Source organism: Molothrus aeneus, chromosome 4 (genome assembly GCF_037042795.1).
Source record: "Molothrus aeneus isolate 106 chromosome 4, BPBGC_Maene_1.0, whole genome shotgun sequence".
Classification (NCBI taxonomy): Eukaryota; Metazoa; Chordata; class Aves; order Passeriformes; family Icteridae; genus Molothrus; species Molothrus aeneus.
In genome coordinates, this window is record NC_089649.1 from 19,427,814 (window position 1) to 19,451,380 (window position 23,567).

Below are 23,567 nucleotides of genomic sequence, written 5' to 3' on the forward strand. Positions count from 1 at the left end.
TTGGAGCAGTTTTTCCTCACAGGGAGGAGTCCTTAGTTCATGCTTTGGTGCAGAAGGACCTCTAGTGTCCCTTCCCAGCTGATGATTTGGCATTACTGCTCTAGCTCGGTATTTCTTGATCTCCAGACTTTCTTGCATACTGTGGAAGGAGATATGATCCTCAAAGTGCGTGCAGGGAAGTGGCTGGGAGAGATAAGGCTGGGTTGCTCCTCCCCGGGCAGAAGTGACTTACTGTATGCCCCAGCCTCACCTTCCATCCTTTTCTCTTCACCTCAGGGACTCTTCACCTCAGCTCCTCCACATCCTTTTCTCTTCACCTCAGGGACTTCCAGGTGCTCTTTGTGCACCACAGGCTGCTCCATTTAAATACATTACATTAGATGCTCCTGCTGTCTCAGAAATGAATTTTCCACTGAATTTCAGTGAACACCAGAATAAATCTGTAGATTCATGTTGTCTTTCTTGGGACTTTTGTAGAGTGCCCTACCAAAATCTCTTCTTAGTATTCAGCAGCATAAAATTCTCATAAACAATTCAATTCTGCAATTGAATTTAATTCATCAGTGGCAGCTATTACGAATACAACAAAAGTGATCTTAATGTGTTTTGATCTGTTTCATCATTGACACGGGTATCCCTTATTTCATCACCAATATTGTCCTGCATGCATCACTCCAGTGAGACAGTGTGGGAGGTGAGGCAGGCAGGGTGGTCTTTTCGGGACGGAGGAAGCTCACAGGGTCTTTGAAGGCGGGGGAGATTCAGCAGAGACTCTGTGAGAATGGAAGCAGATGGCTTTTAGATGTTGATGTATTTCCAAACCGAGCGTTTCACTTGCGGTTTGACTTCCTCCAGCCAAGCAGCCCCTCTGGGTTTGCGTGGGCTCTTAGCTGGGATACAGCTGAGCAGCACAGTAGGTCTCTCGGCTCTCCGCAGCACGGACACGGGCGGGTCACTCTCCGAAGTGAATAATAAAGTCAAAAAGCGCATTCTGCACATGGAAGACCCCGGCATCCTCTCCTCCCGCCCGGGCAGCAGCAGCAGGCTGAGGAGAGCCGGGAACCCACCGGATCCCAGTAGCCCACGCCTTTTCAGCGCAGGAGTCGGAGTTTCCCAGCTCCGGGCTCCCAGGTATCGGGAATCCCTCCCGCCGCTCCTCCCGCTGCCGCAGCCCCTGCTGAGTTTCGGTTTCCATTTCCCCGGCTCGGCGCTCCCGGCGCTGCCCGGGCACTCCCGAGCTGTCGGCGGCCGAGGGATGGCAGGGAGGCGGCGGCGGCAGCGGGGCCGGGGGCGCGGCACGGGAGGTACGGACCGGCGGGAGCGGCGCGGCGGGGAGGGCGCTGGGAGACCCCCGGCAATGGGTCCGTGCAGGTGGAAGCGCTGGAAGTGCAACAATCTGCAGGGCAGCCCCTCGGGGGTCGGGCGTGAGGGGCTAAAAGGCGTCTCCCAGTGCGAGGGACTGGAAGGAGGGAGAGCGTGCCGGGGAATTGAGAGGGGTTTCCCTCTCTAGTTCCATGTCTGATGTGTGAGAAGGGTGGGCAGCGAGTCTCCAGAGGTGTTAGGTAAATTAGGGCAGGCTTTGCTGATGACCGCCTCTCACTCTTGGACATCCTGGGTCTCAGACACTTGTGCTGGAGCAGAGCTACATGCGAGTAACTGAGCGCCTGGTGCCTCTAGGTCGGGAGAGCATCTGCAGCCCCTCAGCTGTAGATAAGGAGTACTTCCTTCTTGTGAAAAACGCCAATCACTTGTTTTGAACATTTTAAAAGTTTAATAGTAATGAAATAGTTATAAAAATAGTGATACAATTAGAGTAATAATAATTTGGACAAATTGAATTAGGACAATATGAGACAATAGAGACAAAGAGCTACGGACGGCCAGGTACCTTTTTCTGGGCAGGACGAGCCCGAAAAAGGACCCACGTTAACAGAGGATTAACCCTTAAAAACAACAGCCTGTTGCATATTCATACACTTCATACATGATGCATAAATTCCATTCAAACACAGGATTCTGTCTGGTCATCGTCAACTTCTTCCTCTGAATCCTAACGGTGCCTTGAAGGAGGGAAGAAGTTTGTTTCTTCTGATAAGAGGGCAATAAATTCTTTTTCTCTGAAAGATTTAGGTATCCTGTGGCTGCTATCTCGCTGCGAGTCCTTTCTTTTAAAAAAGTATCCTACATAGCATAGTTTCTATTTTAACATTTTTATAACCTAAAACTATATTTAACACACTACTTAAGAGAATTAATACACCATTACTTTCTAACACAACACATATAATATTCATTTTAATATTTGTGAAAAGCCGATCATAAAATACATGCATTTTTCATACTTCTGCTGTAAAGAGGCAATGAGTGAATTTTCTATCACTGCTTCTCCAGCACCTTGTAAAGTGCTTGACTTGAAGACATCCAGTCCCCAAGGCTGTGACAAGTCTGGGGTGGCCAGGTGCCTCAGGAAGTGCTTTGTCTCCGTCAGACACTCTCCACAGGTGTACAAGAGCAACAGACTGTGCTTCTGCTGATGTTTCACTGGTTGTGTTGGGAGCTGGTGGCACAGCAGCCTAAGAGATGGAGAAAGGTCCTTTAGTGAGGAGCCATCCAGCATGAAACAAGCCAGAGGGTAGGCAGGACACTGAAACCCTAAGGGGCCTGAGAAAATAAGACACACACTTGTCTCACTTCCTCCTGAGAAGCAGAAGCTCTTGCTGAAAGCAGTAGCACACTGAGATCTTGGGAAGGGGGCCGAGGTGGTTAAGGTGCCTGCTGCCATAGCATGACCGTCTGTCTGTCTGTGTCCTGCAGAGAGCGCACAGTCGCAGAGGAATGAGGAGGTGCGCTGCTCAAACCATGATGCAACACACAAGCTCATTCTCTCCCCCAATGGGAAGCTTTCTGAACACTGGGCTAAGGCTTCAGGAAACTGCCCTAATACAAGGTAAGAAGCTTTCACAGGGTGGAGGTATGGATGGGCAAAAAATGCAGCCTGCTTTTCCCCACGGTAATATCCAAGAGTTTGACTTCCTGATGGAGAGAGAGAACTGGAACACATACCTTCCTAGTATTATCTCCTTTTTAACCCAGCCAGAAGTGCACAGATTTTGAGGATAATACGAAGATCTGAGCTGCTTGGGATGCACATGAGACAGGTTTCTCTCGAACTTAGTAAGGGTCAGTAGAACATACCAGAGCAATGCAGATGCCTTGCAAATCACCCATGGCTTGGCAAAACTGCAGGTGAAAGACACAAGCATGTCTGAACCTTACCACATTCTGATGAAGCTGTCAGGGTAACCATCATCTACAAATGGCCCAGCAGTTTGCTGTGTGATATTTCTTGCCCAGGGCAAGATAACAGAATCAGGCTGAGCATGGTTCTTTTCCAGCTTCTTGTAGAGCAAACCGCAGTGAAGTCAGGTAGCCCAGCTACATCAGGTCAGCATAAGAGAAGGGTGAATCAGCTTGCAGGTGACCTGTATTTTTTTTCCACATATTTCCTGCTAAGGAAATATTTTCTACTAGGGCTTGGTGAGCAGACGATCTTTGTCCTTTACTTTGTCTCACAGCACAGCATCTATCTATTTTGATTTTTGTTTCCTTATTTTTGCAGGCTGGTGAAAGACCTGGGAAACCGAATTATTGTTCAAATAGCATGTGGGGACCAGCACGCCATGGCATTATCCAGAGGTAGCCTCTTTCAAGAACACTTTTCCTCCAAACAGGAGTCATGCTTGCTCTGAGAAGGCAGTCATTGTGCCACTTGCAGTAGTTGGTGACACCACTGTAGAGTAATGAGCAGTTGGGGACACAAAGTGCACTGGCTGTCAGTGCTGCTCCTTCCTCCCAGCGCCCAGGGACCTGCATCTCTCTCTGTCTCTCTCCGGTTCCTGAGCACTGCCCCTCCACAAAGGTGTGTTGTGGAGAGCAGATGTGGCTGCCCCACTCTGCAGTCACCAGACCTGCTCATTCTTAAGTTGCAACACCTTTCTGGTAGGGAGCTTCAAGCAGGTATGACTTTAGGGGCCTTTATTCTTGCTGTGCTGAGTCACATGGCAACATGGGACTGTCCCAAAGAGATCAGAAGAAAACAAATTTGGCTACACATGATGTTCTTGCCTTGGAGCTAGGTCCCTGAAAAGAACACTGAATTTTGCTCCTACTCCCAAAATGCAAATACTCAAGGGAAGCAGTGAGGCTGAGCTGTTTTCTTTTGTTCTGTGTGTGAAGGGGGTGAGCTCTTCACCTGGGGCCAGAACACCCACGGACAGCTTGGAGTGGGGAGCCAAACCACACTTACTTCCAAACCACAGCTGGTGGAAAGACTAAAGGGCGTCCCACTTGCTCAAATTGCTGCTGGAGGAGCTCACAGCACATGTGTGTCACTCTCTGGAGCTGTGTTCTCCTGGGGAAAGAACAGTTTTGGACAGCTGGGACTCGGAGACACGAAAGGTAAGGAAGGAGAGCACCAGGAGGGTGTTTTCCTCATCAGTGAGCTCACCAATTTGCTCCTGACTATTGTCAAGCTCCTGTGGAGGAGCAGTGGGCAGTAAAGTCCTTTGAAGAAAGTATATCTGGAGATGTTCTTTGTTTTCTGACCAGGAAAGGCATGCAGGAATGATGTATTTAGTGGTTGTTTTTCAATAGAGAACTTGCAATCATTTTATGTGGCTAATTGAATAGTGTGGGCTCTTAAAACCTCTGAGGTCTTACATATCTATTTCCACTCCTGTCTCCTCTCCAGGAAGTCTTGGATGAAAGAAATTAATTTTATATTTTTTAATCCTCTTTAATTCCCTGTAAACACAAAGTGAGAGAAGAATTTAAATCACCTCTTGTCTTCAAACTTAGAATGCTAGAGAAGAGTTGACAGACAGACAGAACATCTAATCTGAATGTGTCCACACCCTTGAGAATCAGATACTTTGAAGCCAAGTACCATTTGGCAAGCAGATACGGAAGTACTGCATTTTGTTTCAGACTAAAGTAAATGAAAATAAAGTAATATGAAAAACACAGAATATTATGAGAAAGAATATGTTATGCTGGAGGGAAAACGATCCAAACCCAAGCTGTAATTACATTAATTGCTGTAAGAGAGAGCTGAAAACCACTTAATCCTCCTGTCTTCTAATTTTCTCTGTATATGAGACCCTCTGGTACTCTTTGAATTTAGCAGTATTATCTTTTTTCCAGACAGGGACTGCCCAACATGTGTTGGAGCTTTAGAGCACTGGAAGACTGTGTTTATCTCATGTGGGGCAGATCATACTGCAGTTCTCTCCAAGGTGAGTCTGAAATGGAAAGTCAGCATCTGAGACCTCACCTTGTGAGAAAAGATACACTGCTAAAAGAGAGAGAGATGAAGGAAAGAGAAAGCATGGAGAAATTGGGATGGTAATGCCTGCTTCCACCTAAGCCTGAAGCTGATCCCCAAGGGATGTTATCTAAGCTATTGGGAAAACTGGTCTTTTCTCATTTTCCTGTCACTTGCATGCAACCTTTGGCAGGGATATGGTGAATGGGAATCCTGAGGCAAAGAGGTGCAGTTCAATTCCCAGTTCTTCGTGAAATTATTTTTTTATAGTACATTGGGGACTTCAGAAGATGTGAATGACATCTAATTCACTTGGGTTTACTCATACAAGTAAATTCTTAAGCAACAGGGAGTTATTCTCAAAAGTTAAATTGCTTTTCTCATGAGGTAAATGATTTGGATTTTACAGTGTGTGATCTGACTTGATGCTAAGTGAACCCTCCTCATGTTTGAATCAGGCATGTTTTGAATCAGGCATGTTTTGAATCAAGTTCCACATAAGATGATGTGTTTTGCTGGCCCTCATTCTTGGTTGTGAGCATTTGATTGCTGTTAATAATGCAGTGATCCTGTTTGTTTCTTTGTTTCAAGGAGGGGCTGGTGTGCACCTTTGGAGCAGGAGGGTGTGGCCAGCTGGGTCACAACTCCACCCAGAATGAACTCCTGCCTCGTGTGGTGGCTGAGCTGTGGGGAGCCAGGGTTTCACGCATTGACTGTGGCAGGTGGGATGTGCCAGTGACTTGTCTTCTAAGGTCAATGCCTTTGGGGAATCACTGAAGAATAGTAGGGAAGGGGGTCACCAAGATGTTCAAATCCCGGTATCACAGTAGGTCAGCACTGTCAGGGTATCCATCCACTGTCCAAGTATAAACCACCCTCCTGCCAGAGCCCCAGTGAGAGCAGCACCCTCAGTCCCTGGTGAGCAGTGGGAGAGAGCTGCAAAAACCACCAGAGAAGCCCTTGGTCTTTTTCTCTTTTAACAATATACTGCAGATCATACTGCAGTATGATCTGGGTGTGTACTGGGTTTGTACTGGGTTCCAAAGGGCAAAGGACCGTCAAAAGCTTGCTTCAGGAGAGTCACTGGATTCCCAACCGGGCTGATAAACTGGTTGGTTCTTAATAAGAATTGAAGACCAGTGATAATTACTCAGTTTCACTTTGCCCTTCTGGAACTGGGCCAGAAAAAGTCTCCTGACAACTCACCTGGGCTTGGTATAAGGCTCAGCGGCACAGAAACTGCACGTTTGGAAACAGAAGGGTGTGAAGCAAGCCTGGTGTAACTATTTTTGTATGTGGAACCGAGGTAAATCACAAACATTAGAGGGTAGTATAGGAAATCTGAGTCCATGTATGTATGTCTTTATTGCTGCATGTTTATGCAATGAAGAGTTGTAACACTGTGGCTAAAGGGATTCTTTATCTGGACTGTCAGGACTTTTGAAGACAAGCTTCAGGTGTACACTCTGAAAATGTATTTATAAATTTTATTCTGCTTTGCCCTGTGGTTTTCACTTACTATGGCTTTTTTTTTTCCCTGAATAGACAATACACCCTGGTCTACGTCCGTTCCTTGGACAAATTCTATTTCTTTGGTTCTGATGATGAAGGACAACTAGAAGATGAGAGGAAGCCAAATCAGTTGATACCACTTCCCATCAATTCACCAGTGGATATTGGAAAATCCTGCCAGAGTAATGACCACTGCATATGTATACAATCTGTATTTGTTTCTTCCATGGAGATGTTTGCTTTCTTGATTTCATATTTACACTGAAAGGCAAACATTATGTCTCATCCTTGCTTGGCCATCCCAACAAATTCTACCAGGAGTTATTCCATTTGCTGCTTGATTATTATGGGTAATGGCCTCAAAGAATCAAACTTTCAACAAATAACTACTATCTGAAGGGGTTTTTTATTGTTCCACTTTTGTGCACTTAACTCTGTGAAGACAGTGACTGTCTCTTCAAATATTCCTACAACAATCTTTTTCTCCTTTCACAGAAAAGGGTGCATCAAAAAAGGGGATTAAAATTACTGCAGGCGTACACAAAAGTTTTGCCCGTTGCAAGGAGGGGAACAAGGTATGTGCACATTTGATCATAGCTTCTGATTTTACCACTGTCCACGTTACGGCTGGAAACATTTGGATTTTCCAACGTGCTTATAGCACTTCAATTTTATATATGTCTATTGCAGATTTTTCTGTGCTTTACCTACAGATTAATTTGTATTGCAATTATATATGTTATATATGCAAATATATATTGATCATGCTGGATGACCATTAATTTGTTCATACTTAGGCTGAAATCTTGTTATGATTGGATTGGAAAAAAAAGAATCCCATCTGCTACAATTTAAATTTTGTCAATGTTTTCATGTATTTCACACAGAATTCGTATTTGAATGGAATTGCCACTCTGGAGGATAAAGAAGTGGATGCATGGATTTCTAATTCTAAATGTTGTGAGAGGATAAAAAGGTAAATCAGAAACTTGCTGTTTGGGTTTGTTTGTGGTTTTTACCCTGTTGCATGATTTTCTCTAAAAATTATTATTCTTTGGAGGCTATTGTAGGAACTGTTGTTCAGGAATTTAGCAAAGGCACAGTCTTGTACCCTGGCACAAAGTTCATGAGGAGCTGACAAGTTAAATCAGTGAAAGACTCTGCCTGCAGACCAAGGCCTTGTGCAAAAAGCCTAATCTGAGTACCCAAACTGGAATGTTGCTCCAGCATTTAAAAACTAGTGGTCACTTCTTTAATTATCCATTTTCAAAAGCAATATGTACATACCACTGTGGTATGCCTTACACTTACAGTCTTTTGCAGGTTTTATATGGGAGGTTATTTTCTTTGGGAAAGTCTGGCTCCAGCTGCTGATTTTGAGCATTTCAAAAGCTTGCCTAACTTGGAACTAAATTTTCCCTGACCACGTTTGGAACAGTTTGGATCATGTGAAAAGTGGTGGCTGAGAGGGTGAAAGAGAGGGTTCTTTCCAGATCTCAGTAGGAAGGGCCTGACAGCAAATTGCTTGATAAAATAGCTGCTTCAATAAGAACAGAACCAGGAATACTGGGAATTAGTAAGTCTGGTGTCCCTTCAGGTTCTGGGAACCCAGCTGTTGTGCAGCAGTAAATTGATAGCCTGATGGATTTTCCCTCCACGTGCTATAAAGATCCTGTCCATGGAGGGGATTCTCCTCCCTCCCATGTTGCAGTGCCTTTTATTTTGCATAACAGACAAAAGCAGCTAATGTTCTGACCTGTGAGAAGAATCCCCATGATAACACTCACCAGAATGGAGCACTGGGGCAGAACCTTAAGCGGGGTTCCCTTACAAGGCCCAGGAGAGCAGAGGTGGCTTGCAAAGATCAGTAACTCCTTGAGTACAACATCTTCTGCAACACTGACAGGGAAATGGTGCTAAGAAAAGTTTTGCGTGGTCAGGTGCAGACACCCCTGTGCACATTTTTTGTTCTTTCAGAGTTAAAAACCCGAAGTTGAAAGGACTGACTTTTTGGTTTTTTTACTATCAGGAATATCAGACTGATCTTTTCATCTGAGGCTTGCATCAATGGAAGCTTCCTGGACAAAAGGTAGCACGCATTGACTTAGACATAAAGAATATATTGGCTGCTTGTAAACTGACTAGAAAGTGTTGGTTTAGGTCACGTATGTAGAAAATATTTGTTTTATCTGAATTTGCAAGAAGCAAGTTTTTATTTTTCAAAGCTCAAGCTAACATTAAGATTTTTATAGCCCTGGTCCTACTGAAATGTGCTAGAGAAACTCACATTTTAGAAGATTATCCATTAGTGATATTTGGCAAATGATGATAATCCCCCCAGGCAATATTACAGCTCTTGAAGGATCCTTAATAGCTCCTTCTGACACTGAAATGGAAGTCATTTTAGGGTGAAATACAGGGAGTATACCATTAATAGTTCACAGTCACACAAGACAGAAAAGACAGGATGTTAATCAAGTCACAAAACAGTGGTTTGTGTTGTCTATCTTCTTAGAACACATGAAATCATACCCACGGGAGCTGGGGCTGAACTTTCCAAGTATTTTCTGATATTACAAAGCTTCATTATTCAGTAGAAAAATTATTTAGTGTTCTTTTTTTAATGTTGTGATAGGGACAAACATTTTAAAACTTCCAAAGAAGTCTCAGGCGTAGACCTATCAGAAGTGAAACGTTTTTATGAGAAGATCAGTAAAAACCAAAGAGTCTACCAGGAGGTAAGGATTTGATATAAGGATGCTCACTACACAGGTACTGAGGAGACTTGGATTTGTGCATGAAACTTAAGAATTTCATGCCAACCTAATTACTTTGGCAAAACACAATTGCATTTTAACTTTTGTCTCTTTTTAATTTTTTTTCCCCTCTGAAGGTGCAAATGGAGATTAGGAAATTACTGTCTTCCTCGTTGTCTTCCTCTCCCATCTCACCTGAAAATTTCAGAGTCTACTTGATCTTGCCTTTTCTTCTGAGGGGGAAGGATGAAGGCTCTGTCCTTTCTCTGATTGTTCTGGCTGAAGCCATCATGAAGCTCCAGCCAGAGGACCTGCAAACTCTTGGTAGGGTTTTATAATGGTAGAACTGAATGATTTAAATGCTTGGTCATTTTCTGCTGCAGAACATGTGTTATTATCACTGATGTAATGTGTTCCAGAGCTTGAAATAATTGCTTTTGATAGACATAGAAACATGGGAACTATGCAGCAAGGCACAAGAATTTTAAAAATTCTGTCTGAGGTTTAATAGTTTTTGTAGTGCAAGCTTAAGCTTTTTTTTTTGTTCAATTCATTTGATAAAAAGAGAAAAAGCAGCTTCATCCATAAATTGCAGTGATCTGTATGTTACCTGTGATCTCACTAGCTGTTTTCTTTACAGAATGCCTATGGTCAAATCTAGAAACCTCCTTTTTCAAGGAGCTGGTCATTCTGTATCAGAGGGCTTCCCAGGAAATTCTGTTCTCATTTGTCCAGGAGTTCAAGGCCATAGGGCCAAGCCGCCTGTACAACCTAGACCCAGTTGAAACTGGGCCTCTGCAAATACTGCAGATGCTTTACCAGGTGAGAAGGTGCTTGCTTGGATCCCAATTAGACAGGGTGTCTCAATGTAGCCTAGAGTATTTTAATACTTCTCACTTGTTGAATTCTCTGGGTTTGACACTGCTTCAGGAATCTCCTTGGCTCTACACCAGCACAGTTTTGAAGAAGTCCTACTCGAGCTGTGCCAAACTGACCCTCTGTAGAAATGAAGAGCTAAAGCATGTTATAGCCCTGGCAGGGGGAAGAATGCTTTCAGTGGTGTCAGGAGTGCATCCATTGATGCCTACACAGCTATGGATGTGGTGTCCTTTATGTAACATGCCCATTCCCCTTTCTGCTGGTGAGATCCCTCGCCCCACTAACTGCTCAGAGCATTTAAAAGACAACCTATCTGCTTGGCACATTGCAGCTGCCACAGAAATGCTCTGTGATGCTTTATGTGATGCTTTAAGAGCCCGTTAACCTGACAAATTCTCTGGGACAACAGCATTAGAACACCTTTAGCTGTACATGAACAAGGGAAACAAAGGAAACAATAACTGTTCTTCTGGAAACCATACTTTCTCTCCACATTCCTGTGGAGGTGTTCAAAGTTTATGAAAGTTAAGAGCTCAAGCAGACAGAATAAACCAGAGAGACTTGTTAAATTTTTTTCAGACTTGAATATCCTTTTGGCTGAGAATGTAGAATTTGGCCTCAAAGTTTAGACTCTCAACTTTGTATTTATGCAGATAAATAAACTAAAAAATGCAGAGGCTCACTCCTCTGTAAGTGATTACATGATTTGGAGCTTTAAATGTTCACTGTCCCCCTGCAAGCATCTTTTCCAGGCAACAAGCAGGAACATTAATAGGGAACTGCAGAAACATGAAAGACACTCCAAGGGAAATACACTTTTTCTGATGGAGTCCTGTTAAGGGATCTTGATAGTAGATGAAAATTGCTTTCCTGCTAGTTTATACACAGCTTTCTAAGACTTCTCACTGTGGAGCACTGTGCTTCTTGAGCACTTTTATCCCATAACTTCTGTGCCGGGTCTCAGAACCCTTTCTGAAAAAATCCCTGGCAGTCCTGTTCTGCCAGACAGACATAGCTCACTAGTTCTGCTGCTGATAGATTGTGTGTTTCAATGCAGGTGAACTCTAGAACTGGTTTTGGAGTACATGAAAGCATCTTCCAAGTACATGAAGTGAGAGAGATTATCGGCATATGTTCATTCTTCAATATAATAGTAAGTATAAATCTTACCAGCAGTGCAAAACACTCTTTTGCCTTTTAAATAGTTTATATATATATATATATATGTATATATATATGGAAGTCAACTCTTAGAGACTAACCCAGCACATCTCAAAGGCATTTCATTTTCCCTAGTCCTCCATATGCAAGCCCATCCCAGTGTTCCAGCCACTACAATAGAGCTTTTCTTGAGATGACCCCTGGTTCTGAGAGTGGGAGCTACCCTCCAGCATCTTAAGCAGCTCTGTTTGCTTTGAACTAGTAATGATTGTGAAATAGAAGCACGAGGGATGGTTGCTATACTTTGTGTTACTCTGGGTTTTATTATGTTTAATTAAGAGAAATATTTTGAGGTGTCTTTAAACTTTTATTTAGAAATCCTATTGAGCATTTCAATGTACTTACATCTTAAAACAAAGCCGTGATAATAAAAAAATAATCTGTGGCATTTCTTGACACAGAGTGAAAATTAGCTACCAAATGCAGTGTCAGAGGAAGCAGTATGAAATGGAAATGTGCATACTAGGGGTTTCCTCTGGCAAAAAAAAAAGTAAGCTTTCATGCAACTTGGCTGGAATTTGTAGGGCAACTGCCTAATTCCTTCATAAGCTTTTGTTTGCTAATGTACCAATTTTGTACCAATTAACCAGAGTGGAGGAGGAGGTTTGAGCGTAGAATCAAAAGCCAATTAGGACGTTACCTGAAGTTGGTGCCTTATCACACTGGAGGTGTAACACTTTAAATTAGATTATTTTTAGACCAGTATCTGTTTTTGGTATTACATATAATAAACCCAGCAGTTTTTAAAAACAATATATCATAACCTGAGTATCCAGGACATTTTGGTTTAGCTGAATTATGGAAGATGCTGTTAAAATCACTCTCTCTGTTTTATTCTTGAGGCACTATTAGAGACAAGTGTCTTGTCTGTACAGAGAGGTTAGATGCCTCTCTCTACTTCTCACTCACAGGAGTGTGTAGGAGCTGTTTTTAAGATGTGAATCTCTGTTAGTGCAGTGCTCATGCACACAAGGGCTCATTTCAGAGACATGGAAGTTTGCCAGGTTACAGACTGGCAGTTCAGCCTGCAGACATGTCCCTGAACTCTGGTTTCACAAGGGAAAATCAGCATGTCTTTTCCTTTCTTCCTTGTCCTTTCAGATAGTCCTAGAGATGCTGAGCAAGTACCCGTGCATCTTTGACAGGGAAAACAAGATACGCCTTCATATTACAGAATGCAGGGCTATGACCATAGTCTTTACTGTAAGTGAAACCAATTTTGTTACCTATCAGAAGAGATAAACACACTGCTAACAGACTATTACTTCAATCCTTGGATACCCCTTATCCAGACACCCTTTATAAGGATCCCTGAGCCATGGAATTTTTGCATCAGAAGACAACGCCTTCTCCAAGACATATGGGAAAATTTAAAGTCCGCCTCAAACCAAGATTTCAGGAAGATGCTAAAGGTAAGATACTAAACTGTATTACTTGTTAGCTCTAAGTGTCTCACTGCAGTGTTCGTTGATTTTCAGTGTTACTGTATATTGGTACAAGAATTTCAGTATCTTCTGAGCATAGAGCGAAAGAACCGCTCCCCAAGTTATTATAAAACATGTTCCATGGATGGTGTGGAGTAAATCTGGGGGCAGTATTTTACATCCTTATTCCAGGCAGCTTTGTTGGCATAAGTTAAATGCAAGTGGCAGTGCTATTTTTATTACCCCAAAGCAACTGTGAGGTTGCTTTGGGGTAATGGAATAGAATTGCTCAGTTGTCAAAGTCCAGTACTGCTGCTGCTAGACTGACTTTTGAGACTTTCTCCTAGTACATTAAAACCCCAGCGTCTGGGGAACCAGCCTGAGGGGTCAGCAAGCAATACAGCCACACAATTACATTTCTCTCATGGAGATGCTGTCTGAAGGGAAAGGAAGGACAGTGCTGGCCAGAGAGATGAGCGTGATTACAGTGCTGCTCTCTCCACGTGCCTGTAATGTGTGGCTTCCACACAGATGCGAAGGTTGTGGTAGCTGCGTTTCCCGCAGGAATGGCGATGCTGGCCCTGCCCTGCAGAAGCCACTAGCTGGGACAGGGACACCTGACTGGGAACAGGACACTGCCCAGAGCAGAGCTCAGCTCAGGGACCACGTGCCCTGCCTGTCACTAACACAGACTCTGGCACCACGCCTGTGCCACAGGAACCACGGACCTTGGTGCCCTGGTGCTTTCCAAGTGAGCTCTCTTGCCAGCCAGAGCTGTCAAAGCTTTTCTTTCCCACTAACTTAAGAGAAATTCACAATGGCTCCCAGAGCTACCTTTCCTTCCTGGTTCCTCACTACACCAGCTGAGAGGCGTTTATTTACAGAGGCAGGGAGGGTGCACTCAGAATTGTCCTCTGGATTTCAAGTCTCCACCTATTGTACAAGCTCTGACAAACCAGCTGCCCTTAGCTGAAGTCAGCCTTTGGGCACACCTCATGATCATTGCCTTTCATGCTGTGCATCACAATATTGTTTACCCAGCAGCAGCCTGAAAAATATAACTGCACTGTTACTATCCCATAGCACTTACAGCCTGGTGAAGCATTTACAACTTGGTGCTTCATTTCTGCATTTTTCAGCAGGTAAAGGACATGAAGGTGCTTTGTGTTGGAGATACAAACTACCCAAAAGCAAAACATATTCAGTGTAGCATTGACCTGCTCCCTTCATAGCTGTGTCCTGTTAGAAAGTTTTTGAGACAATACTGAGAATTTGGCCTGTGGTACTCTCATAGTAGCCCTACAAAGAAAATACCTGCAGGTGCTGCACATACAGACATGGATATCATTAATTTGACTCAAGTTTTGTTATTAAACACCAGCCTGATTTATTTTAATTTTTGTTCTTCTGACAGTGAGACAAACATATTTCAGTACACACATCTGGTTAAAAATCCCCAAAGCTCTCAAAGAGACATTCATATCATTCCATGTTTTAATTTTAATTTAGTTTATTCAGTCAGGGTACTTCCTCCTGAAAACTAAGGATCTAATTAGTGCCACTACAAATGCACAGCACTCTTGAAAGGATAAAACAGAGGAAACTAGTGCTTCTTATTACTTCTACTCTTCATCTGCATCAGCAGTAGTTAACAATGGGCTACTGCTTCATACATTTCCAGATCCTACCAGGAAAATGATGCCAGTCACTAGTGCCAGAAGGAAACTCTCAAATGAACTGCAATACTCGATGAGATTAAACAAAATTAGGTTGATTTAGAGAAGCCCAGGGGTTAGCAAAGGCACCGCACTAGTTGTGCCTAAAAAGCTTAATCCCCATCCAGGTCCACAGGTGAAAGAACACATAAACCGGTACTGTAACGGGAAGGAGGAGGCTGTAGAAACACAGGCTGGTTGTGCTGGTGCAGCCCTGGGGGAAGTTTTCGTCCACGCTGGCCGAGTAGAACAGGCCTGCCAGGGACAGCAGGGGAACGAGCACAGTCAGCGTGGGCAGCGAGGGCAGCAGCCCAGCTCCGGCCATCAGGCCCCGGTACCGCCGGGCCCGGCGGCTCCTCACGGCCGCTCCGAGCCCTCGGCCGGCGCCTTCGTGTGCGTCCTCCTGGCAGCCTCCGGAACCATGTTCGGGATGCCGTCGATGATGGGGTACGCGATGCCCAGCTCCTCGTTAATGAGCTCGTTCGTAGATTCTTCGTACCTGCTCAGCCAAGTCGGGGAGTGGGGAGAAACATCCAAGCGAAAACATGAGGAGCAGGGACTAACCTGGCTTTGCCCAGGGCTCGGGCGCAGCTCCCCCGGCCCATCCTCACCTCAGCGGCCGCTTGGAGAGCGGGCACACCAGGAAGCGCAGCAATGATGGCTCCAGGGGCTGCGGCCGCGCTGAGCCGGAGCCCGAGTCTGAACCGAAGCCCGAGTCTGAACCGGAGCTGGAGCCCGAGCCCGAGCCCGAGCTTTGTTCCTGCTCCTGCTGCCCGTGGCAGTGCCGGCGGTGCCCGGGGTCGGCCGGGGCCGCCCGCCGCAGCCGCAGCGGCAGCAGCCGAGCCAGGCCGCGCAGCATGGCCGCGCTTCCGCCGCCACGGCCCGCCCCGAGCGGCGCCCGCCCCGCTGCCCGCCCCCCTCAGCCGGGCTCCGTGCGTGTTTCGGAATGTAGAATAGATCCAGGGTAAGTCGGGATGGTTTTCGGTGTAAGATCTTTGTACACTTTCGAGCTTAATCAGGAAGGAAGGAGAACTAGTCAGTGGAACAGGCAGCAGCCAGCATTTCCTAGCCAAGGACATCCGGGAATGAAAAGCCATAAGGATGCAGTAAATCAAGATGTTGATGTATGTCTATACATACATTGCTAACTTGGTAAAATACTCAATGTGAAGAAGGCCAATCACTTGTTTTGAAAATTTTAAAAGTTTAATAGTAATAAAATGGTTATAAAAATAGTCATATAATTAGAGTAATAATAATTTGGACAAATTGAATTAGGACAATATGAGACAATAGAGACAAAGAGTTACAGACGTCCGGGTACCTTTTTCTGGGCAGGACGAGCCCGAAAAAGGATACCCGTTAACAAAGGATTAACCCTTAAAAGCAACAGCCTGTTGCATATTCATACACTTCATACATGATGCATAAATTCCATTCAAACACAGGATTCTGTCTGGTCATCGTCAACTTCTTCCTCTGAATCCTAACGGTGCCTTGAAGGAGGGAAGAAGTTTGTTTCTTCTGATAAGAGGGCAATAAATTCTTTTTCTCTGAAAGATTTAGGTATCCTGTGGCTGCTATCTCGCTGCAAGTCCTTTCTTTAAAAGAAGTATCCTACATAGCATAGTTTCTATTTTAACATTTTTTATAACCTAAAACTATATTTAACACACTACTTAAGAGAATTAATACAGCATTACTTTCTAACACAACACATATAATATTCATTTTAATATTTGTGAAAAGCCGATCATAAAATACATGCATTTTTCACACTCAAGGTCCACATAGCCTGTAGCTGAACTGTGTTCATTATAATAGTTAAAATCATGCCCACAGGGCAAAGAGACCCCTGCCCAGGTGAAGACCCTTCCTCTGAGGGTGTGTGGAAGTCAGCTGGGGTTATGTAACTTGTTTGGAAATTACTAACCAAGCATAACAGACTTGGACAGTTACTTACTCTGAATTTCTGTGTACAAATAATGGCTCAAAAAGTCTGGTGGGGGGTGCTTGCTTTGTGGATTACCACCGAGTACCCAGGTTGGCACAACCGTGAGATAAAAAATCAGTGTCTCTCTCTCAGGTGTGTAATTATTGGCTTGTTGCACACCAGGTAAGGAATCTGATTTTGTGAGCAACATGAGTGTCTCTATTTATGGCTGTCTCTACCCTTGCAGGTGTCCTTTGAGGGTGAGGCGGGGGTGGATGAAGGTGCAGTGTCCCAGGAGCTCTTCAGTGTTGCAGCCAGGACCCTCTGCCAGCCCAGCACCATCACCTTCTGCCACTTCACCTCTGGCCTCGTGTGGTTCCCCAGACAGGCAAGGCAGCCCTGTGGGGGTGGATGGGGGCCCCACCCATGGGAAAAGGCAGTCATGGCTTGTTCCTAACCAGGTGTGCTTGTTCCTAACCAGGCCCCGAGCTGTGAGGATGAGGACATCTTCCTCTTGATCGGGACACTGTGTGGAATGGCCCTGTTTAACCAGTGCACGGTGCCCTTCCCCTTCCCCAGGGCTCTCTACAAAAAGCTACTGGGCCTGGCCCCCACCCTAGAGGACCTTGAGGAACTGCTGCCAACTGTGGGCCGGTATGAGCCAGGCATGGCCCAAGCTTTGGCTGGGTCCCTTGCCTTGATCGTGCACTGGGAGATCCCAGAGCCTGAATTTGGGGTACCCATGGCATCTACATTTGCCTTTGTGAAGATGCTAGAAGCCACAGATTTCCAAGAGGTCCTTGTCCAGGACATGGATGTTGCTGTCAGAGGCTGGCATTGCCAAAACAAAATGCCAGGCCTCATGATTTAGAGGGTGTCAGATCTCTGCCCCACCAGAGCTGAAGTCCACACTGTGAAGATATAAGTGTTCAAAACACTTTGGGCTGTAGTTTGGACTTGAAAGAACTAATGACTCAATTATTAATGTTGGGGTTTTTTTTCTGATTTACTAATTATCAATTTCCACAATATTGCCTTGCACAAGTACAGTATTACAAAATGCTGCCAATTCTGAGAACCCTTGTGCAGAGTTTCCATGCACTGGGAGAGGAGATATCAGGCAGACATAAGAGGGAAAGGTGCTGCTGCCACCAGCATAATGCTTCTAGGCCCCTGAATCCCAGTCTTCCAGGCAAGTGATATAAACAACCAAGAAGATGAGAATCCCATCCCATAAGCCAGTGACTGTGTTGAGGTGCTAAATTCTTGAGGTGCTAAATTCACTGAGGTTCCTCAGTGAATTGGAACACAAGGTTGCCTGCAATAATTGGAAAGGTGCTGCACCCCAAAATAATTCTCCCAGATCATCCATCCCTCTGTTCCACACTTAATTCCTCACTAGATAATGCCTAGAGAGGAAGCAAGACTGTGGTCCCAAACCCAGTTGTCACTGAACTTGGTGTAAAGTTGTCCACACAGGGCATGGGGATGGACTTGCCTGGAAACTTTTTTTACTGGAGGCATTTGTGCTCAGCTTATGTCAGCAGCAAGATGAAATTTCAGCACCATATATATCATGGTTCTGTGTGAGTGTAGGTGTTGTGTACATGTATGCATTTAAATACTGCTTGTCAAAGGATGTTTTTTAGCAGAATTTGCAAGTGCACTGAATGGTCACATTTCTTCTCTCTTTAATCCCTTTTGTGTTTGGACAGCAATCTTCGGAGAATTTTGAATGAAGAAAGTGATGGCTTGGACTTGAACTTCACGGTAAGACATCCCACAAAGGTACTGTCTCGGTTTGGAAAGACAGGAGTCTGCTAAGGAAGGCAGGAGACTCCCTGAAATGGAGAATGTGAACATTCCTCCCCACCCCTCTGAATTACTATAAATTTTAAATTAAGGGGCTCTCAGGCAAAAAATATGGGAGCAGGAAATAACAGTTCTTTAATAGGGAAGAAAATAAAAGGATAAAATAAACAATGCAATGCACTAGAACAACACTGACAGAGTCAGAACCCAGCCTGACACCCTGTCGGTCAGGGTGTTGGCAGCAGTCCAATTGGAAATGTGGCTGCAGTCCTCCTGGAGTGTCAGGTGTGGTTCTGCTGGAGCAGGGATCCTGTAAAAAAAGGGTGTAGTCTTCCTCTGAAGATCCAGTGGAAGAAGAGGCAGCTGCTGTTCCTCTGGAAATCCAGTGGAGAAGCTGGGCTGGTGTTCCAGAATCACCAGATTATATCTGGGTAGCAATGCTTGGCTCCTCCCTTTGGGCAGAGCATCTCACAATGGGAGGCTACAGTTCTTATCAGTCATGCAGTGACATTCAATAGCCTGTTATCAGCAGATGTCCTCTCCCAAGGGAGGAGTGATTGTGGAAGAGATAAGGAAAGCTGCCCACTTGACAGAAGACAACTGCCATACAGATGGTAATAGAATACATCTTGCCTTGCAATCTGCAACAGGTACTTGGGCAAGATGCTGTCCCAGTGCAAATGACACAACTTGTCTGTAAACTCAAACTAGTGAGAGTGCTATGTCAGGCCCTTCAGGAGGAATGTGAGATGTAGCACATATATACCTGTCACATATAGATATAGCAGCCAATGTTTGAATTTATTTGCATAGATAATGGAAGGAGGAGATTCCACAGATGTTGTTGAACTTAAAGAAAATGGTGCCAACATTCCTGTCACTAAGGATAACAGGTCAGTTTTATTTTTATATTTCTTAATCCTGGTGTCTTGCTACAAATGTATGAAGTAACATGCCTGTACCCATCCCCATATACTATTAGAAAATATTGACTTCTGTATTGTGCCATTGGTCTTGGTCCAATAGATTGTACACCTTCAGTTACTGCTGTGCTTGCTGCACACGTGCTAAACACTAGCAGTTTGTGCAAGCAGTGGATAACATGGGGATCCTTGGATATCCTGGTACCTGCATATACAGATACCTGGAATTAACAGGAAAATTCCTAACAAATGTAAAAAATAACCTGGAACAGTATTTTCAGGCAAAACCAGATGATTTTTCTGTGAAATCCAGCTATAGGTACACCTCTTAAGGAGTTTTTTAAGAGCAAAATGTTTCCTGCTTAGTTACCTATATGGAATGTATCTTGTAAAGGAGAAGGAGCAATCTATCAATAAGGCTTTGTGTCAATATTAATCTCTGCACAGAGGACAGAGAGAAATTTTGTGTCCTGAATTATGCAGATGACCCGAGGACCCATAGGGATCCATGAAAAGGCTGTTTAAGAAGCTTGAAGTAGAGCATTTACATTGAGTTGATTGTACAGTACAATGTTACGACACAAATCCCCATCTGAAGTACAGAGAAGAGTGAAACTTAAAACTGTGCAAATATTTATTTAGATTTCAGGAAAATTATTGGGCATTCAATGGGAGTTAGGTCTGCTAGGTTCCATCTTTTAAAATAATCAGGTGTCTGACAGGATTTCATTGGAGCATTCACATGAAGTACAAGGAGCGTTACCAAAATGAATCCATTCTGACCAGCATTCTCTTTTATTTGTGAAGATGCTCCCAGCTTATTCAGTGAATAATTAATTGCCAGTGACACTGGTCTCAGTGAGTCTGTACACCACAGCAGGTCATATGGAATAAAGGAATAAAGTTCTCTATAATTCTCCTTTTAGAAAAGCACTACCAATGCTCATTTGGTATCTGTTGCAGGAAAGAGTATCTTGATTTGTATGTGAATTATAAGTTCAATAAATCAGTACAGAAGCCATTTGAGGACTTTATGCAAGGGTTCTTAAGAGGCTGCCCAGCTAGAAGTTGGAAGATGTTTTCCCCTGAGGAGCTGCAGGTTCTTCTCCAGGGACAGCCAACGTTTGACTGGCATCTGCTGGAAAAGGTATTGTATACAAGCAGTGTCCTTCTGCTCTGTCTGCTAAACTGTTTCTGACCTGTTCTTTCACTGAGTGCATGACAGATGGACAGAAGCTCCAAGAACTTTCTCTTTTTTGATTTGTGTCGATGTTCTGTCTCTAATCTACGTCAGCCACAAGAATAAAAGGGAATAGGTATCAAGCCATAACTCAGGGATTGTCATTTGAATCCTTGTAAAACAAATGAACAAGCAGATTCCAGAGGTTAAGGGGATTTGAATATCTATGAACAGGATTATAAAATTTATCAAATAAAATGTTGCTTTAAATATAAATGGAAATATTGAGGATTAACTGGCCTGTTTTATTTTTGTCTCTCTGACAGAATGTGAAATATGCACAGTATACGAAGTCAGATCAAACTATCAGGAATTTTTGGACTGTGTTTCATGACCTACCAGAAGAAAAAAAGAAAATGTTTCTTGGTAATATATCAGGCATTTAAAACTTTGCCCTTTTCTTTCCTCCACAACACACATACTATACTGTACTATGGTTCCAAACTGTAGCTTTTCAACGTGTTCACCCCTGCTGCTGCCACATTTTCTAGGGAAAACCACAAATAAATAACACAAGGAGTTGCACAGGGACAGATCTGACCCTCCTCACATCCCCTGAGGTTTGCCTGAGTGCACCCTGAAGCTTGCAGTTACTTTATCCCTTACTTTTGTGGTTGTGTTGTTGGTCAGAGGCTGCAGTTTGTGAGAGTACACTGTGTTGATGTAAGCAGTTTACGTTTTTTCAAAGGTTGCAGAAGCTAGGTCATCCTTTTTAAAGGTAGAAGGTCAGACCTAGCCTGGCCTTTCTCATCCACACAGTCTACATAGAAAGTAGAAGAGAGCTTGTAACTACTGTGAATCAGTAAGAGACTTAAATCTGTATTCAGGTGCAAATTCAACAAAGCATAATACTTAGCTTAGGAAAATATCTGTACGTTTACACTAATTTCCCTTCGTGATTTTCATTAACATTAATTATTTTAATGTTTTTCAGCTAACTTTTTTTTATTTCAATTTGCTAACTTATTCTTGTTTTTCTTTTTTTCATTCCTTCAGTTTTTTTGTCGGGATCTGATCGAATCTCTGGCTATGGACTGGAACCTTTTAGATTTTGCATTGCAGATCCTCAAATAGAAAATCCAGACGAGAGCTCTCCCTATGCCAGTACTTGCCTCCTGACTTTGTTCCTCCCCAGATATAGCAGAAAAAAAATACTCAAAAAGAAGTTGCTTTATGCCATAGAGCATAATGAAGGTTTTGGCCGTAACTAACTCTGGGATAGAAGCACTTAAAAGCAAAAATAAGAAAATGAGTCTTTGTTCACTTGCCATATTTTCTCTTAATAACTCAAATTTACTGTTTTTTACCCTGCCTTATTTTTACTGCACTTTATAAATACCTGAGTGTATTTGCTGAGCTTTTACATTGCTTATAAAATTGAGCTTCGACCAGACATTTCATAGTTAGATTGTAAAGTTAGGAAAGAATAATCCTGTTTGGCACACTTCAGAGAAGCAAGCTGATAACCAAGCATATTTACATATATGTGCAGGCAGGGTCTGCACTGTTCTGGTTGTGTTAGGACAGTGAGCTCCCAGCAGCAGCAGGGATTCTGTGATTTGTACATTTATGCATTAGCATGCACACAACCAGGAAGTGCTAAGCAGTCACCCTTGCAGAGCAAAGCCGGGGTAAGGTTTTCATCTCTGTTACTTAAGGGTTCTCATGGGAGCAACTAACACATTTAATGAGATTGTGAATTGAAGGAGCAGTCTGTGCTCACCTGGATATGGTCTATGATTTATCTGAGACAAATTCATAGGAGGATTTGATCATTCCTAGACTTTTTCAAAAGCTGTATTAATGAATTATAATAATACAATTTTTTTGTTATTTAGTGTGATAATTGTGATATTTGTCATGTTTCATTATAACTTCTAAGGAGATGTTTCACAATTAAATCATAAAATCTTATGCTTGCAGAACAGCACTGCCTACAGAGCCCTGTGGACATGAGGCTGGCAGGGCTTCAGGAATCTCATTGTCAAAACAGTGCAGAGCACTGGCAGGATATTAACCATGTCAGGCAGGATGTGTGTTTACTGTGTATTTTGCTATGTGGAGAGAGGGAGAGAAACAACAGCCATTATTTTTCAGCAGTCTTCCCTTTGGTGCATTAAATGTGTCAGGGGACATCCATATGTAAAGAAGACTTCCACTGTCTTAAATTAAATGATGATGGATTAAATTTTCACCCTTGTAGCTGTGTTCTTCCTTCCTTGTGCATCTGCCTACATGGATAAGCACAGCAGGCAGTGTGTCTGTGTTCTCTGTCCTCCTTGGAATGGGGGGGGCCTTTCACAAGTGGAGTCAAAGGCTGATGTAAGCGTGTTTCAAAGAGATGCATTGTATATGCTGAACAAGTCAGTCTTTCCTGTGTGATGCAGAATGACATTGTTACCTACTTAAAAAAAAAAAAAAAGAAGCAAGTTTCCTTTTAGGTTACAGTACAGTAATCAGTAAAAAAAAAAAAAAAGAAAGAAAAAAAAATTAAGCAATTAAGCACTCACCTCAAGCACCAGGGCAGTACAGGAAAGCAGATGGCATGGGAGTGTTGATGGGAAGAGGGGAAATAGGACTTCAGAGGATAGCAACTCCCAGCAGAGGGGAGCGAGGGGACATGGCCTGCTCAGACCTAACACCTGTCCCCCTCGTTCCCCTGGAACAAACAGGACATCCCAGGGATGCTTACATCATCTGAGGAAGGCAGCACTCTGGTGTATTTTTGTGGAAAGAGGGAACTGGCAGAAACCCAAGGTGTTGCCCACATCTCACGTCCAGCTGATGCTACCACACCACCACAGATTGCTGTTTTGGCAGCTTAGCCTG

General features: G+C 43.7%; 3 protein-coding genes across 3 annotated transcripts; 1 reads left to right on the forward strand and 2 right to left on the reverse strand.

Annotated features, from left to right (window-relative positions):
* The first annotated feature begins 808 nt into the window (after positions 1-808).
* On the forward strand, positions 809-22,932 carry LOC136556072 (probable E3 ubiquitin-protein ligase HERC4). The gene is made up of 23 exons (XM_066549126.1): positions 809-1,304; positions 2,815-2,947; positions 3,620-3,696; positions 4,237-4,458; positions 5,203-5,294; positions 5,915-6,045; positions 6,869-7,017; positions 7,331-7,410; positions 7,723-7,811; positions 8,865-8,924; positions 9,471-9,573; positions 9,729-9,915; positions 10,232-10,413; positions 11,528-11,623; positions 12,793-12,894; positions 12,984-13,103; positions 17,011-17,151; positions 17,245-17,417; positions 18,479-18,533; positions 19,389-19,468; positions 20,462-20,645; positions 21,005-21,104; positions 21,735-22,932. The coding sequence occupies exons 1-23, from the start codon at positions 809-811 to the stop codon at positions 21,947-21,949; spliced, it is 3,267 nt and encodes a 1,088-aa protein (XP_066405223.1). The 3' UTR covers positions 21,950-22,932.
* PIGY (phosphatidylinositol glycan anchor biosynthesis class Y) lies at positions 14,478-15,277 on the reverse strand. Its single transcript, XM_066548048.1, has one exon. It carries the CDS (start codon positions 15,153-15,155, stop codon positions 14,925-14,927), a length of 231 nt encoding a protein of 76 aa, XP_066404145.1. The 5' UTR covers positions 15,156-15,277; the 3' UTR covers positions 14,478-14,924.
* PYURF (PIGY upstream open reading frame) lies at positions 15,188-15,695 on the reverse strand. The gene is made up of 2 exons (XM_066548047.1): positions 15,442-15,695; positions 15,188-15,329 (listed from the first exon to the last, which is right to left on the reverse strand). Exons 1-2 carry the CDS (start codon positions 15,687-15,689, stop codon positions 15,188-15,190), a joined length of 390 nt encoding a protein of 129 aa, XP_066404144.1. The 5' UTR covers positions 15,690-15,695.
* Positions 22,933-23,567: the final 635 nt, after the last annotated feature.